At 58.5% G+C, this 19072-nt stretch overlaps 1 protein-coding gene across 5 annotated transcripts in view; it reads left to right on the top strand.

Annotated features, from left to right (window-relative positions):
• The window catches only part of ARRB1 (arrestin beta 1), a 71404-nt gene that overhangs the window by 45101 nt on the left and 7231 nt on the right, over window positions 1-19072 (top strand). For 3 of the 5 annotated variants that reach the window (XM_059708431.1, XM_059708428.1, XM_059708430.1), the window contains exons 2-15: window positions 1803-1833; window positions 3597-3657; window positions 6456-6500; window positions 7151-7347; window positions 8049-8108; window positions 8658-8725; window positions 10780-10915; window positions 11778-11862; window positions 12289-12361; window positions 13387-13524; window positions 14171-14254; window positions 15666-15689; window positions 17606-17676; window positions 18524-18575. In XM_059708431.1, coding sequence (XP_059564414.1) covers window positions 1803-1833; window positions 3597-3657; window positions 6456-6500; window positions 7151-7347; window positions 8049-8108; window positions 8658-8725; window positions 10780-10915; window positions 11778-11862; window positions 12289-12361; window positions 13387-13524; window positions 14171-14254; window positions 15666-15689; window positions 17606-17676; window positions 18524-18575 — 1125 coding nt within the window. The remainder of the gene's footprint in view (window positions 1-1802; window positions 1834-3596; window positions 3658-6455; window positions 6501-7150; window positions 7348-8048; window positions 8109-8657; window positions 8726-10779; window positions 10916-11777; window positions 11863-12288; window positions 12362-13386; window positions 13525-14170; window positions 14255-15665; window positions 15690-17605; window positions 17677-18523; window positions 18576-19072) is intronic. The other 2 variants (XM_059708429.1, XM_059708432.1) reach the window with 2 other exon arrangements.

Raw genomic sequence — 19072 nt, forward strand, 5'->3', positions numbered from 1 at the left:
CACACTCCAAATACTGATAAATATTTATGAGGAGGAGAAAGCTCAGAACTCCTAGGGGAGGTGTGGGAGGAGTGTGCCAGGCCCTTCCTTGCAAGCCACGCTCAGACTCAGCGGTGGTCCCTTGAGCCCCAGAATCAGGGGTAGGTGTGGGGGGCGGGGCTATGGAGGCAACACAGAGCCCCTTCCACTGCCCTTTGCGGAGGAATGACTGTGGCTGTGACACGGTGGCCTCACCCTGCCCGGCCCTGGATTCCTGATGGGCCTCCTGCTCCTGGGGAAGGATTTGGGCTGCGCGATCCCTCTTGGCTGCGTGCGGGCCTGCTCCACGGCCCTGAGTCTGCTCCATCTCTCTCTGCTTCTGACTGTTTCTTTCTCCCTCTTTCTGTTTTTTGTTTGCTTTTTCATTTCTAATTCTATCCTTTAAAAAAATCCTCACCCAAGAATAATTTTCCATTGACTTTCATAAATAGTGGAAGGGAGAGGGGGAGAGAGAGAGCAACATTGATGTGAGAGAGACACATCGATTGGTTGCCTCCTGCATGTGCCAGGGCCAGGGATCGAGGTTGCAACTGAGGTCTGTGCCCTTGACTGGAATCGAACCTGGGACCCTTCAGTCAATAGGCTGATGCTCTATCTACTGAACCAAATCGGCTAGGGCTCTAATTTCATCTTTTATTTTCACACCTGCCAGGCCATGTCTCTCCCTGGCTCTCTCCCTCCCCCAACACGTTCTCTTATCCCCTGCGTCCCTGTCTCTCTCTTTCACTTTTCTTCTCTCCCTCCCAACATTACTCTGATGGGGGATAGGCGAGGGGGTCTCAGGCTCCCACACCCAGCTGGGGCAGAGGGCAGGGGAGCTGCCGCACACTGCAGTGTGCTTCGGAAGGCAGAGTGCGCACTTGGCGGAGTCCGGGGCCAGGCCTCTGCCTGACTGTATCCAGTGCTCTTCTGTGTGGCCATGGGCACATCCCTTCCCTTTCCTGGGCCTCAGTTTCTCAGCTAATTCCTTCACTAGTTCATTCACTCACCCACTCAGCTAATATTTACTGGGTCCTTGCTACCTGCCATTCATTAACACATTTATTCAACACCTACTAGGCGCACTCTTCTAGGCACTTGGGACGCATCAGTGAAGGAGAGAGAGAGACAAAGATGCCAGCCCTGGTGGAGCTGACACGTTAGCAGAGCAGACGGGCATACGTGTAATCAGCAGTTACGGAGTAGATTAAAGAGAGTGCTGTGGAGAAAGGAAAAGCAGAGTGAGAGAAGGAGCGGGAGTGTGGGGGCACAGGGCGAAGGCCGGGGCCTTAAGGCTGGGCCACAGATCGATGCGGGGAGAGTGCCCCGGGGGACGGGACTGCTAGAGCGAAGGCCCTGAGGCAGGAGCCACCCTGGTGAGTTGGAGGAACAGCAAGGAGGCCCTGTGGCTGGAGGAGTGAGGGAGGGAAGTGGGAGTTGATGCTGGGAGGTGAAGGAGGCAGGGCAGGCTCTCAGACAAGCCTTGTCCTCTGCGTGACCCGGGCGGAGTTTGAGCGGGCGAGCGGCATGGTCTGACTTACACCTGCTGGTTGAAGAACAGACTGCGGGGCCCTGGCCAGAGCCCCGGAGAGCTGTCATGGCAGCAACAGTGGCTGGGGGGGGGGGGGGGGGGTTAGGGGTGGGGATGGTGAGACCTGGCTATGCTGGGCACTGTTCTGGCCCTCAAGGTTAGACGGCGCCTGAAACCCGCTCCGGCCCCTTGTCCTCGGCCCTGCAGGAGCCTTCCCCGGGGTGCGACGTGCTAACCCTCTTTCTCTCCACAGGGTGTTCAAGAAGGCGAGCCCAAATGGGAAGGTGAGTCTGCAACAGCTGCACCCCAGCTCCTCCCTGACCCCGAACTCTTGTCCTCCCTTGGGCATGTCCACGGACCATGCAGGACCCCCCACACCCTCATTGGAGGCCCTTAGGAGCCTTCGCCACAGCGGGAGGGGTCTCCTCAGGCGTCTCCCCAGGACTCTCAGGAGCCCCTGCTCTGGGGTGGGGAGATGCAGCCAACCACAGAGAGAGTTCAGCGTGAGTGCAGTCACTGGAGTAAGTCCCAGGGCCTCAGGGCACTGCCCCCACCCCCACCCCCCAGTGTGAGAGGCCCTGGAGCCACTCTGCTGAACCGTGGTGTCATCTCGTTCACAGGGGCAGCTCCCGTGCCTGCCCTGCTTCCTTTCTTCGCACAGGCCCCTGGCTCTGTCCTGCGTTCCTCTCAGTTCAGCAAACAGATATTACTGACATCATTCATGTCAGGTCCCAGCAAGTGGGTGGGGCTGGGGAGGGTATATGGAGATAAATAAGGCACAGCCCGAGCCACCCACAGCCAGATGGGGTAGGCAGACATGACAAGTGATCGTTTCCATTTAAAGTGGCAGATGGGAGATAAAGGGCCGTCCAGGGGCTGTGGGACCCAGCCCCGTGGTCAGGGCCGGCTGCCCCCAGGAGGTGTGTTTCCAGGCAAGGCGGGGTGCAGAGAGCATCTGGGCACCCACATACGTCATAGGGCATGTGGGGGGGCCGTGGCGGTTGCATCTGAGTGCCCAGAGGGAGGCCAAGGGAGCAGGGGCTGAGGTGGGGGAGGCTGCAGGGCAGGGTCCTGGGGAGTCTGGGGCAGGCTTAGTGGCTGGGACTCCTCCTGGGCTGGCGAATGGCACCTCGTGGGCTGGCGCAGCGGACACCACCAGCCACCTTTCCTGCTGAGCCAGGATTCCATCCTAGATTCCGTCTCAGCCCAGGGCCCCAGGCGCTCCTACCCATCGATCAGCGTTGGCATTTGGATGAAACCCATTTGTCATCTTACCTCTGGGCACTGAGGAGCCATTAAAGGGTTTTCAGAGGGGAATAGCATCATTAGATTAGCATTTTAGGAGGGCCAGGCTGGCTAAGGAGGGGGTGTGAGGCTGCAGGCGGCAGACCACGGAGCGGCTGGTGCGCAGTCCAGGCAGGAGTGGCTGTCGGAACAGAGAGGAGAGGGTGCACTGCGAGACTTTAGGGGTCGTGGAGGAGCAGGAGGTGTCTAGGATGGCCCTCTGGATTCCAACCCCGGGGTCTGCCCTGAAGGATGGCTGCCGAGGGGGGCACCAGCTGCGGATTCCTCACTGCTCCAACACCTTGCCTGGGTGGGTTTCTGCCAGACCGTGCGGAACTCAGTGTTCAGAGCTTCACACCGGCATCCCTGCTCCGGGTTCCCCTGGCCTCTCGGAGCTGCGCCCAGGACTGCGGCCTAGCAGACCTCTGCCGCTGCGGCGGCTCCACCCTCAGGGGGGCTGGGCGAGAGAGATCTCCAGAGCTGTGTCCTCATCTGTAAAATGGAACAACAGCAACTGCTTCGTAGGAGTTTAGGATGAACAGGTGCTTTCAAAACGGCACCAGGGTTTGCTATTCTTAGTATCAGGCCGGGGCTCACGCCCAAGGCCAATCAGGATTTCAGTGCGGGTCAGGGATGGGTCTAGGGCTCTAGGCGTTTCAAGGGCAGCTCCCAAGGTTTTCTCCGGGGCCAGGGCCAGTGGCTTTTCAGGAGTGTGTTCTCGGGCCCACAGCTGCTCACATAACCTTGTGCCTCTCCTCCCCAGCTCACCGTCTACCTGGGGAAGCGGGACTTTGTGGACCACGTCGACCTCGTGGACCCTGTGGGTGAGTCCCTGGAGGCCAGGGAGGAAGGCAGTGGGGGAAGTGGGCCTGGCCAGGCCCCTTCCAGAGAAGCGTGTGTTCACGCAGCCGAATAGCAGCCCTCAGACCTCTGGTGCCAAGAATGGGGCGTGAGAAGCTTCCTGCATCCGTCGGAAAACACTTGCTGAGCAGCTGCTTTCCCCCTAGCTGAGGGCCGTGCGGGAAGGACTGAGGTGAGAAGCAGGAAGGCATCCTGATGATTAGGCAGGATGAGGATGAGGAGGACAGCAGCCTCCCCGTTCTGTGAGGCTTCTGCCAAACACCACGGTAGCTCCTGCTATCGTCCCTGCTTTACAGACAAGGCGACAGGCCCAGAGAGGTTAAGCGACTTGCTCCAGGTCACAGAGCTGGTAGGTCAAGGACCCTGGGCTCGAACCCCACAGACTGGCCTACGGAACCTTTGCTCTGCTGCCCCTGGTGGCGAGGGCTGGGAGACGGAGGGAAAACCGTGGGGCTTCTGAACCGGAGACTGTTCTCACCGACAGACTCGCAGGTCCTCCCCGAGCCTGAGACGCCTTCCGAAGTCTCATGCTAGTTCAGGGTTTCTCAGCCTCAGCACTCGTGGCATTTTAGGTTGGATGCTACTCGGTTGCCGAGGCTGCCCGGTGCATGGTGGGACATTTAGCGGTATCCCTGGCCTCTCCCCATTAGACCCCAGCAGTACCCCGGCCCAGGATGACAGAACGTGTTTTCAGATATTGCTAAGTGTCCCCTGGGAAGGCACAGTGACCCCCCGGTTAGGACTCTAAGAGCCAGAGCTTTTACCTCATTGCCTTCCCATAACTGTTGGCGGGAGGGAGGCCCCAAATTACTCCTATTGTCCATATGGGGACAGTGAGGCCCAGAGAGGTTAAATGATATTTTTGAAGAAAAACATGAACCAACGAAAGTGAGGCAGGTGGCGGTGACAGATTGGAAGGATGGGCACTGGAAAATGCATGAGACCAAGTCCAGGTGAAGAAACGGGGATGTGTTGTTTGGGGGAAATTCGGAGACGGAGGCCTCTGTCCTCACATCCCTGGAGGCTGTCCTGGGCCAGGAGGGCCGGAGCGAGCTGACTGTGTGGTGACGGAGCCCAGATGGGAGCCGAGCACAGAGCAGGCCTCAGCTCTCTGAGGGGAAGACCCTGTGACGTGGGGACAGGAGACCTGGGGCTCCCTGGGTCGGAAGGGGTGTGAGCAGAGCCTCAAGGCTGCAGGGAGGTCAGCTCCGGTCCAGGCCCCCCCACTTCCTGCCCAGAGCAGGATGCCCCCGCTCTTCTTCCCCACCCTGTCTGGGGACACTGTTTATGTCCTGCGAGGCTCAGTGTCCCCCCTGCCATTGCATCTCCTTCCTGAACTGGTCCCTTGGAGGCCGGGAGCAAGCACCCCAGTGTCCACCTGTGGCCTGCTTCAAGGCGCAGCTTCCAACCCAGTGGCCGATGAGGGAGGGCAGCAGAGGTGGCACAGAGCCTGGGGGAGGGGCGGCAGCAGGAGGGACCAGCTGCGCAGCACGCCGGGCACCCCGAGAGCCGTGTAGCGAGTGTTCGCGAGGGCACCGGCTTCATGCCGGCCCTGTGCTGGGCCCTGGGGTCCCAGAGAGCTGCCTGGCAGTGCCCCGTGGCCATCTCTTGCTGACCCTTACTTGCCCTTTAAGACCTGGTTACAGCTTTTGTGCCCGGAGAGCCTTCCCTGACGCCTGGCTGGAAGGAGTGCCCTCACTGGGATGCCCTCTGCACTGATGGGCCACTGAGGCCCTGGTGCCTGGGTACCTAGGAACGCCCTCAGTAGAAGGAGGGAAGATGCAGGGCAGGCTCTGGGAAGGGGCGGGCACTTCCGGGCCAGCTGTCCCTTGGACCTGCCCAGCATTGGGATAGGTCCTCTGGACACTCACTTCCAGATGTGGGCACTGACTCTCAGAGGCCCACTGTGGGGGCAGCGGGAGGTGGGGGTGGGGGTGGGGCAGGTTAGGGTGTGGGCAGAACGAGACTTTTGCTTGTTCAATGCCTATAGCTGGGTTGAGTTCGGCCAGAGGTGGCTCGGGGATGTGAGGCCTCCGGGGGGTTCTGGGCAGAGACGATGTCCTTTGTGTCTGGCTGGGCTCTACGCTCGCAAGGCCAGGCCCTGGGACATTCTCCGCGGTGTCACCCATGCCAGGCCCCGGTCAGTGCTCGCTGCGTATTAACTCCTACAGGAGCCCTAGGGGCAGGTGCAACAGGACCACAAACCTGGTCTGCAAATCCCAGACCCAAGAAGCGCCGAAAGCCTAACATTGTTCATAAGTTTGATGTGGGATTCGTTTCATGGCAAAGCCTGACCAGAACGAATACGAGGCCATTTTTGCCTCATTTGGCTGCTCAGTGAGACTGTTCACGCTTCCCAGCCGAGGTAGCCATGGGTTTCATCATGGGGCTGCCCAGAGCCTGCGGAGGGAGGGATTCAGAACACGGGGAAGATGTACCCACGGCCTTCCTGCAACCCACAACTTCTAAATCCCCAATGACACCCAGGAACAGGGGCTCTGGGCCAGGTGGTTATTACAGCAGATGAAGAAACAGACAGGCTGCCTGGCAGAGCCCCCAGCGGGGTCTGTAGCGCCAGCCTGGGCGGGAGGCGGGCAGGGCAGTGCCATCCCTCGGCGCTGGCGGCCCTTTCTCTCATGCTGCTTTTGGACAGACCGATGCTTGGGTCTGGGTCTGGGTTTGGGTTTGGCTTGGTGTTGGGGGCTTAGGAGTTGGAGAGGTCATATTGAGAGGGTCTGCTCAACTCGCTGTCCTCCTGCAGATGGTGTGGTCCTGGTGGATCCCGAGTACCTCAAGGAGCGGAGAGGTGAGGGTCCCCCCACCCCAGCCTGTCCAGAGGCCTCCTCTCCCCCAGCCCCGCAGCCTCCAGTCAGGGCCTCCCTGACTCCCAGGCGGGACAGCAGCCAATGATACTGCCTCTCCCCGCCCATCCCCGCCGTCCTTCCCTCAACTGCCCTGCCCCATGCCCATGTGGGAGAACCACTTCAATGCCCGGAGCACTTGCACATCAATACCCCACGAGGAACTTGGGAACAGGGCAGCAGTTAGAGTCATTTTACAGGAGAGCAAGCTGATTGCTAGGGAGGTGAAGGGGTGTCCAAGGTGAGCAGGAAGACAGGAGGCGGAGGTTAGGCTGGGAGACCCCATGCCTTCTGGATACCACCCCCCACATGTTTCTCCTCTTCTGCCCTCCCCACCTGTGCCCATCACACGCCCTGGGCTGGCGTCGGGTGGGGGTGGGGGACAGAACCGATCCAGCCGTCAGCCCCCACCTCCTCCAGGTGCCCCATTTCCAGGCCCCCAATGCCCCTGTCCCCAGGGCAGTGCGGCCCTCCCCACGGGAACTTGAGGACAGACCTGTGGCCTTCAGTTGTCTCGGTCTCAGGGCGACAGCTGCTGCCGTGGGCCTGTTTGCTGCCCTCCCGGCCGCCTCCTCAGTGCCCCCTGCTCCCACAGTCTACGTGACGCTGACCTGCGCCTTCCGCTATGGCCGGGAGGACCTGGATGTCCTGGGCCTGACCTTTCGCAAGGACCTGTTTGTGGCCAACGTGCAGTCCTTCCCGCCGGCCCCCGAGGACGAGAAGCCCCTGACCCGGCTGCAGGAGCGCCTCATCAAGAAGCTGGGCGAGCACGCCTACCCGTTCACCTTCGAGGTCAGGGACTGCCAGCCCCTGGGGCCCGTTCAGAAGCACCACCTATAGGGAGCCCTCTGGGCGGTGCCCGGGGCAGCTGGGGCAGCAGCTCCACGGCAGTAGTTTCCCGGGTAGGTTGGGACCCGGTGCACTGTGACGTCCCTTCTCTGCCGGGCGTCACCCCTATCTCCGAGCCACTCCCCAGACACCACCCCCCCTCCCACCCCCAGTCTCGCATCCCATCACTGATGCTGACCGACTCTTCTGCTTCCTGCTTTCACCGTTAAGGACTCCGGCCCCAGATCCTTAACTTAACCACATCCTTAAAGGCCCTTTTGCCACGTAAGGTACCAAAGGCACAGGTCTGGGGGATTGGGATGTAGGCATCTTCGGGGCCATTCTGCCCACCACAGCGACATCATGGAAATGAGACTTTTTCTGCAGTTCTGTGAAGACCGGGCTAGGCTGAACCCTTTAGAACAAACCAAACACTGAAGTCCTTGGCTTTGCTGGAGGGGCCTTTGGCCCCCTTGGGGTGTGGCTGAGGGAGGCGGAGGTCTGATGGGGGAGATGCGGTCTGTCCCCTGGAGCCCCTGGTCTGATGGAAGAGACATGCCTGTCCGTAGGGGCCCCTGGTCTGATGCATGTGGGTGGGGGTGGGGCACCTGGGGAGGGAAGTGGGGACTGCGACAGGAGGCTCATTCCGTCTGTCCTCTTAACAGATCCCTCCGAACCTCCCATGCTCGGTGACGTTGCAGCCGGGGCCTGAAGACACAGGGAAGGTGGGCCACCCCCGAGGGAGCATCTCCCTGAGAGGGAAGTGACACCAGAAGTGTCCCAGGCCCCAGATCTCTGAGCCCGTTTCCTCATCTGCAAAAGGAAGATAACAGGATGAGCCTCCTCGTGTGGTTGGGAGGGTGGAGTGAGACGCGGGAGCACGGCCCCCAGTGCCCAGCCTGCAGCCAGGAGGGGCTCCCACACCGGGCAGCTGGGGCGCCTGCTGTATGTCTGGGCAGCTGCCCTGGTGAGGCTGGCCACCCAGGCGAGGCAGGAGTCTGCAGAACAGAGCCCAGTGAGGGCGCTTGGGGATGCCCTGTACTGGGGGAGCTGGGGAACAGCTCCGTGAGAAGGTCAGACGGCAGCCACAGAAGGAGGCAGCACAGGCCTGGGGCTGAGCACAGGGCTCTCGAGTCAGACCAAGGGGCTGTGGGGCTGTGGGAGCTTGGGCTTCCGTCCCAGCATCCTCCTTTGTAAAACGAGAGGGTGGCTGGCCATGCTCTTGGGACCCCGCACGCTCCAAGGCCCTGTGGTCAGTGACCCCTTCCCCACAGGCCTGTGGTGTGGACTATGAAGTCAAAGCCTTCTGTGCAGAGAACCTGGAGGAAAAGATCCACAAGCGGTGAGCAGGGTGCAGCTTCCGGCGCGGGTGTGGGCTGCCCGCTGGCAGAGCGAGGGAGGCCGACTGGGGAGTCAGAAGAGATAAGTCACAATACCTGGAAGTGTTGGGAGGGGCCACACATTCCAGCTTTGGGAGCTCCCAGAAGGGCACTCTGGAAGGCCAGCAGGTCATGGAGGGCTTCCTGGAGGAGGTGGCTCCATTGCCCTGGCTCAGGCCTTGGCATTTTTTCTTTACACCATTGTACCTGCTTCCTCTGTCTCCCTGCCTCTAGCCTCGTCCCCTCCAGATTTTATTTATTTATTATTTTTACTTTGTTTTGGAAAACCCCTGACATCCAGACTGTTTTAAATAGTGAGCTTAGTTATTCCCAGGCCATCCTAGGCCCCATTCCCAATTCTCCTCCTGGGAGGCCACCAGCAGCAGGTGGTGGTGGTGGTGGTGGGTGTCCACGGAGGGGTCTAAGCAAGGGAGGGAAGTGGAGAAAGTGTATGCACCCAGGGGAAAAGGCAGGGGAGGGCAGCTCATGTCTCAGAGAGGGGACGTATTCTCCTGGAGGGGCACAACCTGGGCAGACAGGGAGCCCAGGCTGGCAGCCCGGAACAGCGGGCCCTGACTTGCGAGGTGGGCTTGCTCAGCCCCAACTCAGATGCACCCTGCCTGGGACATTTCCTACAGGAGGCGGGCTGACGGCACTGCAACCTCTCAGGGAGTGGGCTGAGTGCGCCACCTGGTGGCTATCGGTGTATTGCAGGCATCTCCTGCCTGGGCAGCTTGTGTGTGTGCCTTGCGGGGAGAAAGGGGAAACTTCTTCCTTGCTTTTCTGTCCCCAGAGAAAAGGAGGGGGGTTGTGGATTTTGGGGTAGAGGCTGATCAGAGCAAGAAAGAGGAGCAGCATTGAGAGCCACCGCCCTCACCTCACCGTCAATGGGGCATTTTAAGTCCTGGCCAGAGTTACTACTGATAATGATATAGCAGCTATCATTTATGGAAGATTTATTAAGAGCTGGACAGTATTCACAGTGATGGGCATGCACGAACTAATTTCAGCCTCATAGCTACCCTAAGAGGCTGGTCCTGCTACTGTTACTGTTTTACAGATGAGGAACTGAGACACAGAGGTTAGTTTACTAAGGTCATAGCGAGCAAGGGGAGAGCGAGGACTTTAACGCTGGCTGTCTGGCTCCAGGGAATGGAGGTGGCTTATCTGAGAAATGGGGAGGCCAGCATACCTAACATGTCATGGAGACTGCCTCACCGAGCCCTGTCCTCCCTGTCCTTGTTCCACCCTGAGCCCCAGTCACCTTCATCGAGGCCCATCGTGTCTCTGGGTCTCCCCTCCCCCACTGAGTCTTATCCTCTTCCCTGGCCTGCACCCCTGACTGAGCCCATGCCCCGTCACTGACCCCGCCTCCTATTCAAGGCCCCGTTTCTTCACAGGGTCCATGTTCCCGGCATATTTTTATTTAATAGATAGTTAGCAGGCATTTGTTAGACGGCAGACACTGTCGCCGGTGCTGAGAATACAGCAGTGAGCGATTTAGACAAACGTTTCTGTCTTTAAGGAGCTTACACTATCAGATGACATAAGGGATGCAGGAAGTGCTACCAAGACACAGACCCACATGACGTGCTGCCGTGGGGTGGTTCGGCTCCGATGTTGTGGGAGTTCAGACCACGAGAAAAATCCAAGTGGGTAGATCCAGGAAGGCTTCCTGGAAGAGGAGGCATTTAGCTGGGCCTTGAAGAAGAAAGCAAACGAGGGCAGAAGCAGTGGAAAGAGGGTATTATAGGTAGGGCCCCGGTGCAAGTGAAGCTTCAGAGAAAGGACTAGATAGAGCATCCAGGATGATAGTGAGGAGGTGGGGGTGGCTGGGACAGATGGAGGAGGGCCAGATGGTGACAAGGCTCCCATGCCAATCTCTGCAGTTTGGACTGGAGTCTAAGGCCGTGGGGAGCGATGGCAGTCTCTTGGCAGGAGAAGGGTGTGAGGATTGCAAGGAAAGGGGATGGAGGCAGGGGACTCTGGTCATCGTTCGCTCTGCCGTCTCCACTAGGAATTCTGTGCGCCTGGTTATCAGGAAGGTTCAGTATGCCCCGGAGAGGCCTGGCCCCCAGCCCACAGCCGAGACCACCAGGCAGTTCCTCATGTCGGACAAGCCCCTGCATCTAGAGGCCTCTCTGGATAAGGAGGTAGGCGGCTCAGACTTAGGGGTGGGGGGGCGGGGAGGGAAGAGAGCTGCTCGACCACCTGGAGCCTCAGATCCCAGCTCTTTCATGGCCGCAGGACTCCCCTGTAGGAGCTTCTACCCCCAACTCCAGGAGCATCGGGCCCGGGGGGCCTGAGATTTCCGTTGGGGGTTTGGGGAAACCTCTTGGGACCTAAGGGGTGGCAGAGAGGGCATGAGCCTGAAGGGTGTGATTGACTTCAGGAATCAGGGTACCTCCCAAAGGGTCCTGGGTCCTGGTCATCTTCCCACACCCCCATCCACCCTTGAGCTGTGAGCATCCCTCCTCCTGTCTGAGAACAGCTGAAGGCAAGTTCCTGGGGCAAGATTCAAGTGGAGGTCCTTCCCTAAGGATTCAGAGCTGGTTCCTCGGGGCTCCCAACCCTTCCCCACCTCATTCCTGCTTCTTAGACGCTCCTGTGTCTAAAATTCCAGGCAGCCAGAGCTGGCAGGGACTTGGCACACCATCACCTAGTCCAGCTCCCCCATTGCCCAGAGGGGTAAGCGGAGGCTTATGCAGCCGGCCCAAGTCCACCGCTCTCGTTCTGATTGTCGTTATCGTTTCTGGTGCGAAGCCAGGATTGGAGCCCAGGAATATCACCTTCCAACGTAATTGTCTTTCAAGGTCCCACAAAGGAACGGAAATCTACCATGCCTGGTGGCTTAGCATCATAGGAAGTGGCTGATGGAGTAGGGGCCAGTGTCAGAGAGGCCAAGGTCTGGGGAGGCCCAGGAGATGTGTGTGAGGCCTCTTCCCCCCCCCCCCCCCCCCCGCCAGAGCTTTGGTGTCCTCCCATCCAACCCGTCTCCCTTCTCACATCTCCCAGATCTATTACCACGGAGAACCCATCAGCGTCAATGTCCATGTCACCAACAACACCAACAAGACCGTGAAGAAGATCAAGATCTCAGGTACCCCAGGCAGAGGGCCAGCCCGGGGGGCGGGCAAGGGGCGCTCCTCCCAAGGGTAGGGGTAGCGAAGGCTCTCCCCTCGTGAACAGCCTTGTAAATAGCGCCTGGCTGCAGGGGAGCCCAGGGCTGCTCTCAGCCAAAGGGTAAGGCTTCCGAGGCTGCTGGTTGGCCAGGGAATGAGTTTACTGTTTCAGCCGCCTCCTCTCAGGTTCCCTGGGTCCGGGGCAAAGCTGTCCTCGAGGGGAATGGAAGGGAATGGGCGTGTTTGGCTGCCCTTTGGGTGGGGGAGGGGGACGGTCTCCTGTGGAAGCCCCCAGTGGACTCTGGCCCTTGCCCGGGGCTGAACATCCCCAACTCAGGGGCGCCTAGGATGCCTGGGAGCTGCACCCCTGACTCACACCACCTCGTTTCCCTCTCCCTCCCCAGTGCGCCAGTATGCAGACATCTGCCTTTTCAACACAGCCCAGTACAAGTGCCCGGTGGCCATGGAGGAGGCCGAGTGAGTGAGCAGAAGGCCAGGCTTGGACAATGGGATTGGGTGGGGATTGGGTGGGGAAGAGAAACCCTGGGTCCACTTACAGGTCCAGAGGCCTCTGGCAGAGGGCGGAGCCTCAGACTTCCTCGCCACTCCTGGTAGATGAGCCTGAACGGCCTCTAAAATACATTCACTCGATTTAGCTGCAAGAAAATGCATGCTACAGTCAAGGAGAAGACCCACTAGAACTAGAATGACAGCCAGCTGGTGTGGGTCAGTGGTTGAGCATCGACCTAGGAACCAAGAGATCACGGTTTGATTCCTGGTCAGGGCACATGGCTGGGTTGTGGGCTCGGTCCCCAGTGGGGGGCCTGCAGGAGGCCGCCAATCAATGATTTTCTCTCATCATTGATGTTTCTATCTCTCTCTCCCTTTCCCTTCCTCTCTGAAGTCAATAAAAAATAAATTAAAAAGAACTAGAATAACAAAACAAGAGCTAATAAATATAAGGGAACTGCGGTCATAATTATATTGTAACTGAAACACATATTGAAGGGAGATACTTGTTCTGAGTTTCCTGACAGCCAAAGCAAAGAGGTTAAGGCACTTAGTATACAGTTTTTCTAGTCTGTCAAGGAATAATCCAGCTCATTGGGTAAAAGGTGGGAGGGTAGAGAATAATTATTTTTTAAAAATCTAGGTTTGAGGAGAGCTGTTATGCTTGAGCATGGAGCTTTGTCCAAGCTTGTTAGCAGCTAAGGAAAGAGGAAAGATCTAAAGTGGAACATTCTTTTCTCCCCTGAAGGGAGTAGATGCTCCTATTAGAAGACACACTGTTTTTTTCTCCTGACCCTGCATGTAGATTTTTGAGTAGTTGCATTTCGTTTAATTTTTCATGTATGTGTGTGTTTATTTACATGTAATAGCAGTCAGTGTGTTTGCAGCTACCAAAGCATTTTAAAAACGTTACTCTGTGGTCTCGGAGACGTCCCGGCTGGGCTGGGGTTGGCTCTGGGGGACATTTCTACACCTGCCCCCCTCCTTCCCAGTGACACAGTGGCACCCAGCTCAACCTTCTGCAAGGTCTACACGCTCACCCCCTTCCTGGCCAACAATCGGGAGAAGAGGGGCCTCGCCCTGGACGGGAAGCTCAAGCACGAAGACACGAACCTGGCCTCCAGCACCCTGTGAGGACCCACCTCCCTAGCTCCAGGCTCTGAAATGCCCCCCCCCCCCGAGCCCAGGGGGCCCACACCCGCCTTGGCCCCACCCATGCCAGCACCAGGCCTGGGTTAACCTCTTCCCAAGCGTGGTCCAGGGGCCATCCTCAGGAGCTTAAGCTGCCAGGGAAGCTGCCCCTCTGCTCCCCCCCTGTCCAGGAGTGACCCAGAGAGCAGGTTGGGCCCCAGACCAAGGCCCCTGAGTGCTGCGCTCTTGCCTGGGGGAGGGCATCCTGGGGAGGCTCCTGCAAAGGGCCGCAAACCCTAGCCTAGTGCCTTCAGTCTATGGGGTTTGTCCCTGAGGCTGCAAGGGAGGGAGTAGCACTCCCAGCAAGAGAGGACGAGGAATCGAGGGGTTGGGAAGGCTGGAGGGCTGAGGGCAGGTGTGGGGGTGCTCCTCAAAGGCAGGGATTCCAGGGCCCTGCGGTCATTCCCTTCCAAGCTCCCACACCCCCAGGCAGAGCTCGCCTTTCTCACACTTTGCTCCGCGTGCCCCTGGCGGCTGAGTGGCCCAGAAGAGGGACAGGTGGCTTCTCCCCGCCACCCCCCACCCCGGCCCTGTCTTGCCCGCCCAGTGACGCCTGTGAACCGGCTTCCCTGTGTTGCCTTGCAGGTTGAGGGAAGGAGCCAACAGAGAGATCCTGGGCATCATTGTTTCCTACAAAGTGAAAGTGAAGCTGGTGGTCTCCCGGGGCGGGTGAGTGCTCCTTCCCGCCCGGACCCCTGGTGCAGAGGGGCGTGCCCCTGACCCCTGCAGCTGCTGCCTGTCCTGCCTGTTTGCTGGACTTTGTAGCTGCATCCCCTGTGAGGGCTTCCTGCTCCCTCTCTTCTTCCTCCCTGCTCCCCTTCTCTCTCCCCTGCGCCCTTACTCTCTCTCTTTTTTTTTAAATAGCTCAACTTCTGATTTTATTTAGCATTTCTTATTTTTAAATTTTTTTTATTGTTTAAGTTATTACATGTGTCCTTATCCCCACGTTACCCCCTACCCCCCCCCACTCATGCCCTCACCCCCCTGTTGTCTGTGTCCACCCCTGACTCTTGCTTCAGAGGCCTTCAGCCCCTCCCTTGCCCCTCCCATCTATCCCTCCTTCTCCTCCCCCGTCCTGTCTTATCCCCCCCCCCCCCCAACCCCATGCTCATGGGCAGGGGGAGGCTTCCCAGAGTCTATGCTGTGGGTATCCAGGGAGTTCTGTGCCTCTCATCCTACCTGCGGGCACAGCACCCACCCCTACTCATGCCCGTGCTGATCTGCTGGGGAAATGGCTAAAGGGGCCGAGACTCCCACAGCTGGATTGGGGTGTTCTGACGTCCCATTTTACAGGTGGAGAAACGGAAGCCCAAACAGTTCCCCAAACATGTCCTGCCGTCTCCCCGCCTAAGCTCTGGTCATGGGGGTGGAAGGGGTGGGGTCATGGCCGTGGGCCAGACGTACTCCCCGCCCTGGAGCACGGTCTGGGGCAGGGGGCGCTCAGAAGGAACTACCTCCCCCCACATGTTGGACCTGCGTGTGGTTATAAACCTAGGTTTCTGATTTGGATTTAGAGAGCTGCCACAGGGATATTTTTCTAATTCACGCATTTCTACAAAAAGGATGGAAAGCGAATAACATTAGATGTCCGACCCCTTGACTATGAGAATAATGCCTCATGCAGGTGGCAGCGTGTAACACTGACAGCAAATTACAGCCCCTCTCAGAATCGCAAACCCAGGTCCCGCGTCCTGTGACTCTTGCAGGACCCGGGCTGCCTCGAGCTGCTTCCCGGAGAAATCCTGGGTGAACCCCAAATGCTTCCTTCACTGGAGAGGCCTCCCAGGAGAGGCAACTCTGAGGTTAATTTTCATGTCTCCGCTGCAGACATGGATCCTGGGGCTCAGCGCGGCCTTGTAGGGGGTGTGGCTGAGCCCGACCGCATCTCAGCCCCCGGGGAAGGGCGAGTGCCGTCCGTGTGTCCCCGAAAGAGCAGCCACAGCCACGCAGGGGTGGGTGGGAGTGTGTCCCAGGGTCTTCGCTACGGACGGGCAGCAGAGGTGGTGAATGAACATGCTTTCTGTTTTCTTCCTCTGAACTCTCTCCTGACCACTCCTCCCGCCTCCTCTGACCCACCCAGCCTGTTGGGAGACCTTGCGTCCAGGTAAAGCCCCTCCCTTGGACCTGACTGACCCACCTTTCAGAGCGGCAGGGCACCCGGTCGGAAGGAACCTTCCAGCCGCCGGGCCCAGGCCCGCATTGGGACTGGAGCCCTCTCCCGGGAGTCCAGGGGGTGCGGTCCCTCCTTTGAAAACCTCACGCTGCCCTTGCATTACGCCCAAGTGACCAGGACCTTTGCAGACTGGCAAGGCCGGCTTTACCGATGGAGGGAGTAGCCCCCAATTAATCTGAATGATAGGATGCTGTGAGGAGACGCCAGCGTCATGGCTTTCAAACTCCTGCACTCAGGAGAAAGAACTGCTGGCCGAGTGTGGCTAAGGAGAGGCCTGTGGAGATCTGCTTCTGTGGACAAGACTCCCTGGTCACCAGCTGGGTCCACTAACCTTCCAGAAACGCACACGTCCCAGACGCGGTGGTTTCGCCTCCTTCTGCCACAAGATGGCAGTATTACTCGCCCCAAGAAATCAGTCCATTTTTTGCAGAAGTGAAGTACAATTCAGTTCAGTTCCATTCAATGCATTTCAGGCAAGATTTCCGAACCCAGCCTTGTGCCCCGCCTCGTGCTGGGTGCTGAGGTTCCAGAGAGGGGTCATCACACCCCCTGCCCTCGATCACTCAGGGTCAGGTGGGAGGTTAAGGTCTGGAATCTTCCATCTGTGTCCTGTACGGCTTTAGTGAAGGCTGCCGACTCGGTCTTCCACCAGGTTCCATTCCGAGATCTCCTAAGTGCACCTGGAAAAGCAATCTCCTTTGGAAGGAGAGAGAGAGAGAGAGAGAGAGAGAGAGAGAATGCCAATTTATTTATTTAAAAAATATTTTTATTGATTTCAGAGAGGAGAGGGAGAGGGAGAAAGAGATAGAAACATCAATGATGAGAGAGAATCATTGATTGGCTGCCTCCTGCACGCCCCACACTGGGGATTGAACCTGCAGCCCTGGCCTGTGCCCTGGCTGGGAATCAACCGTGACCTTCCAGTTCATAGGTTGACGTTCAACCACTGAGCCATGCCGGCCGGGCATGAGAGCCGCGTTGTGTCAACGGCCTTAGGAAACCTCCATGTTCTTACTGAGGGGAAGCCATGATTTGGACAGGCGCACCCTTCACTGTGTAACTGAGCCTTTTACCTGCACCGTCCCCTGGGAGTTCTAGAGGTTCTGGAACGTAGGTGTTGCTGTCCCATTTTCCAGATGAGCTCAGTGAGACTTAAAGGTGTAAAGTGCTGCCAACTGAGTGGTGGGGCTGGCGGAACAGACCTTTCTGGCCGTCTGTCTCCTCTGTCTCCCTGTCCCTTCTCCCTCTGAGCAGGGCCCTGGGCAGCAAGGTCAGTGAGATGAGATGTGCCTGGCAGCACTCACAGTTGGCAGGGCCTCCTAGGTGACACCCCCCCCCCTCAAGCTGAGAGGAGGAGCCTCAGGGGGTGAGGGCCACCTGAGCACTTTTAGTGGAGCCTCCTGGAGATGTTGAGAGGTGGGACGCAGTGAGGGTCAGGGGCGTTCCAACCAGGAAGTTGGGAAGGGCGGGGTCAAGATGGCTGTGGTGACTTGAGGTTGGCAGGACCCCTTGCCACCTCTGGAACCACCAGTGACCAAGATGCACACACCGTCCTCAGCCATCCTCTCCCCACCCGTGTCTCCGCCAGCTCCTGGGCGTCCAGGGGCCCTTCTCAGGGAAGGGGAGGTTTCCATTCCCTTTGGAGCCAGGAGAAGAGGCCTCCCAGTTCAACTTCCAGAGAGACTGAGGCTCAGAGAACCAGGGTCTGAGGCCAGATTTCCTACCTCTCAGCCCAGAGCTGCCTCTTCTGACCATAAACCCTCCCCCCGTCCTCAAACTGACAGGGCGTTGAGTCTCACAACCAAAGACTGGGCTCGAGGCTCACCAGGTCTGGATCTCTGTTTCAGTGACGTGTCCGTGGAACTGCCCTTCACCCTAATGCACCCCAAGCCCAAAGAGGAGCCCCCACATCGGGAAGGTGAGCAGGATCTGTGGGTCACTGGGGTGGGGGTTCCCGGATAGCCGACCCCTTTCTCCATCAGCTGCCATGTTTCCCCATCACCCCACTTCCCTCTGGGTCAGCCTTTAGCCCAGGGTCCCCCCTCTCCCCCAGCTCCCCAGGATCTTTTGTGAGGCCCACACTCCTATTTACATTTAACCCCCCAGGAGACAGAGAGGTCTGGCTCTGCTCTCTATGGGCAGGAGGGGGGGGGGGCGGCGGCGAGGGTGTAGGCTGGGAGTAGAGGGGGCCCACTGGCCATGCTTGGAACCCTCATCTTGCATCCAGATGTAGGAGAAAGGGCTCCATGGGTAAGGCGCCCCTGGACACCATTCCCATAAGTTTTCCAAGAGATTCCAGATTGGCCCTACCTCATGAAGACTATTTCAGCCAAAAGAGACCTTAGTACCAGCATGTACCACGAAGAAAGAAGAATGTTCCCACAATGAGAACATGCAATGCTGTTGATTATAAAAACACCCCAAGTTCAGAGATGTGGAAATGTGAGGAAAACGGTTGTTTTAGAGTAGGTGAAAGTGACGCCTGGAGGAAATGAAGCTCGGTCACCTTGGAAATAAGCCCGCAGGAGCAGGGTCCGGAGGCTTTTCCTTCTCCTGGGGCTGCAGGGGGCCTCTGGGACCCACCCTGAGCCTCTAATCTGCCTCTAGGAAGTTTTGGCGTATTTCTGAGACCAGGGACCAGCCTTCCTTCCCCACTCCCTTCTTCCATTATCCTCCTCATCTTAGCTTGGTTGTTCTGGGGCGGGGACCTGTGCCCCCATACCCACTCACAGTAACCCATGGGTGCCTGCCCATCCTGTGTTTAGTTCCAGAGAACGAGGCGCCAGTAGATACCAACCTCATAGAACTTGACACAAAGTAAGCCAAACCTTGCCTGCAGATGCCTGGGGAGCAGAAGGTTGGGTGGTGGGTGGGGCAACAGGGTCATTTGCATATATGCTAATTAACCCCTGAGGAGCAGCTGGGCTAACCCCCGTCTGCTGAGAGCCGCCTCTGCTGCCTCTTGAGCAAGCCGCTTGCCTGCATGTGACTTGAAGGGCCCTCCATGCCTGTTCCTCTTCCTCCTGCCTCAGTGGGGTTTGTCTTCTTCCCTCATCCTTTGCATGTCCATCCGTCTGTCCACAGCACCTGCTTGGCTCACACAGGGCTGGTTCATGGCCCTGGGCTGAGGCTCTCATGTCCCACCCACGCGCGACCGGTGACATCAGGCTATGAGGTGGGGGAGGGTCTTACTGCTGCTGACTCCTGAGGCCTGATGTGGATTTCCCTGCGGCCAAAGGCCACCGGCTCCCCGGACAGTTGCCAGAGGGGGAGGACCTGGGCCAGCATCAGGAACCACCTCCAGGGCAAACCAG

Source organism: Myotis daubentonii, chromosome 9 (assembly GCF_963259705.1).
Source record: "Myotis daubentonii chromosome 9, mMyoDau2.1, whole genome shotgun sequence".
Classification (NCBI taxonomy): Eukaryota; Metazoa; Chordata; class Mammalia; order Chiroptera; family Vespertilionidae; genus Myotis; species Myotis daubentonii.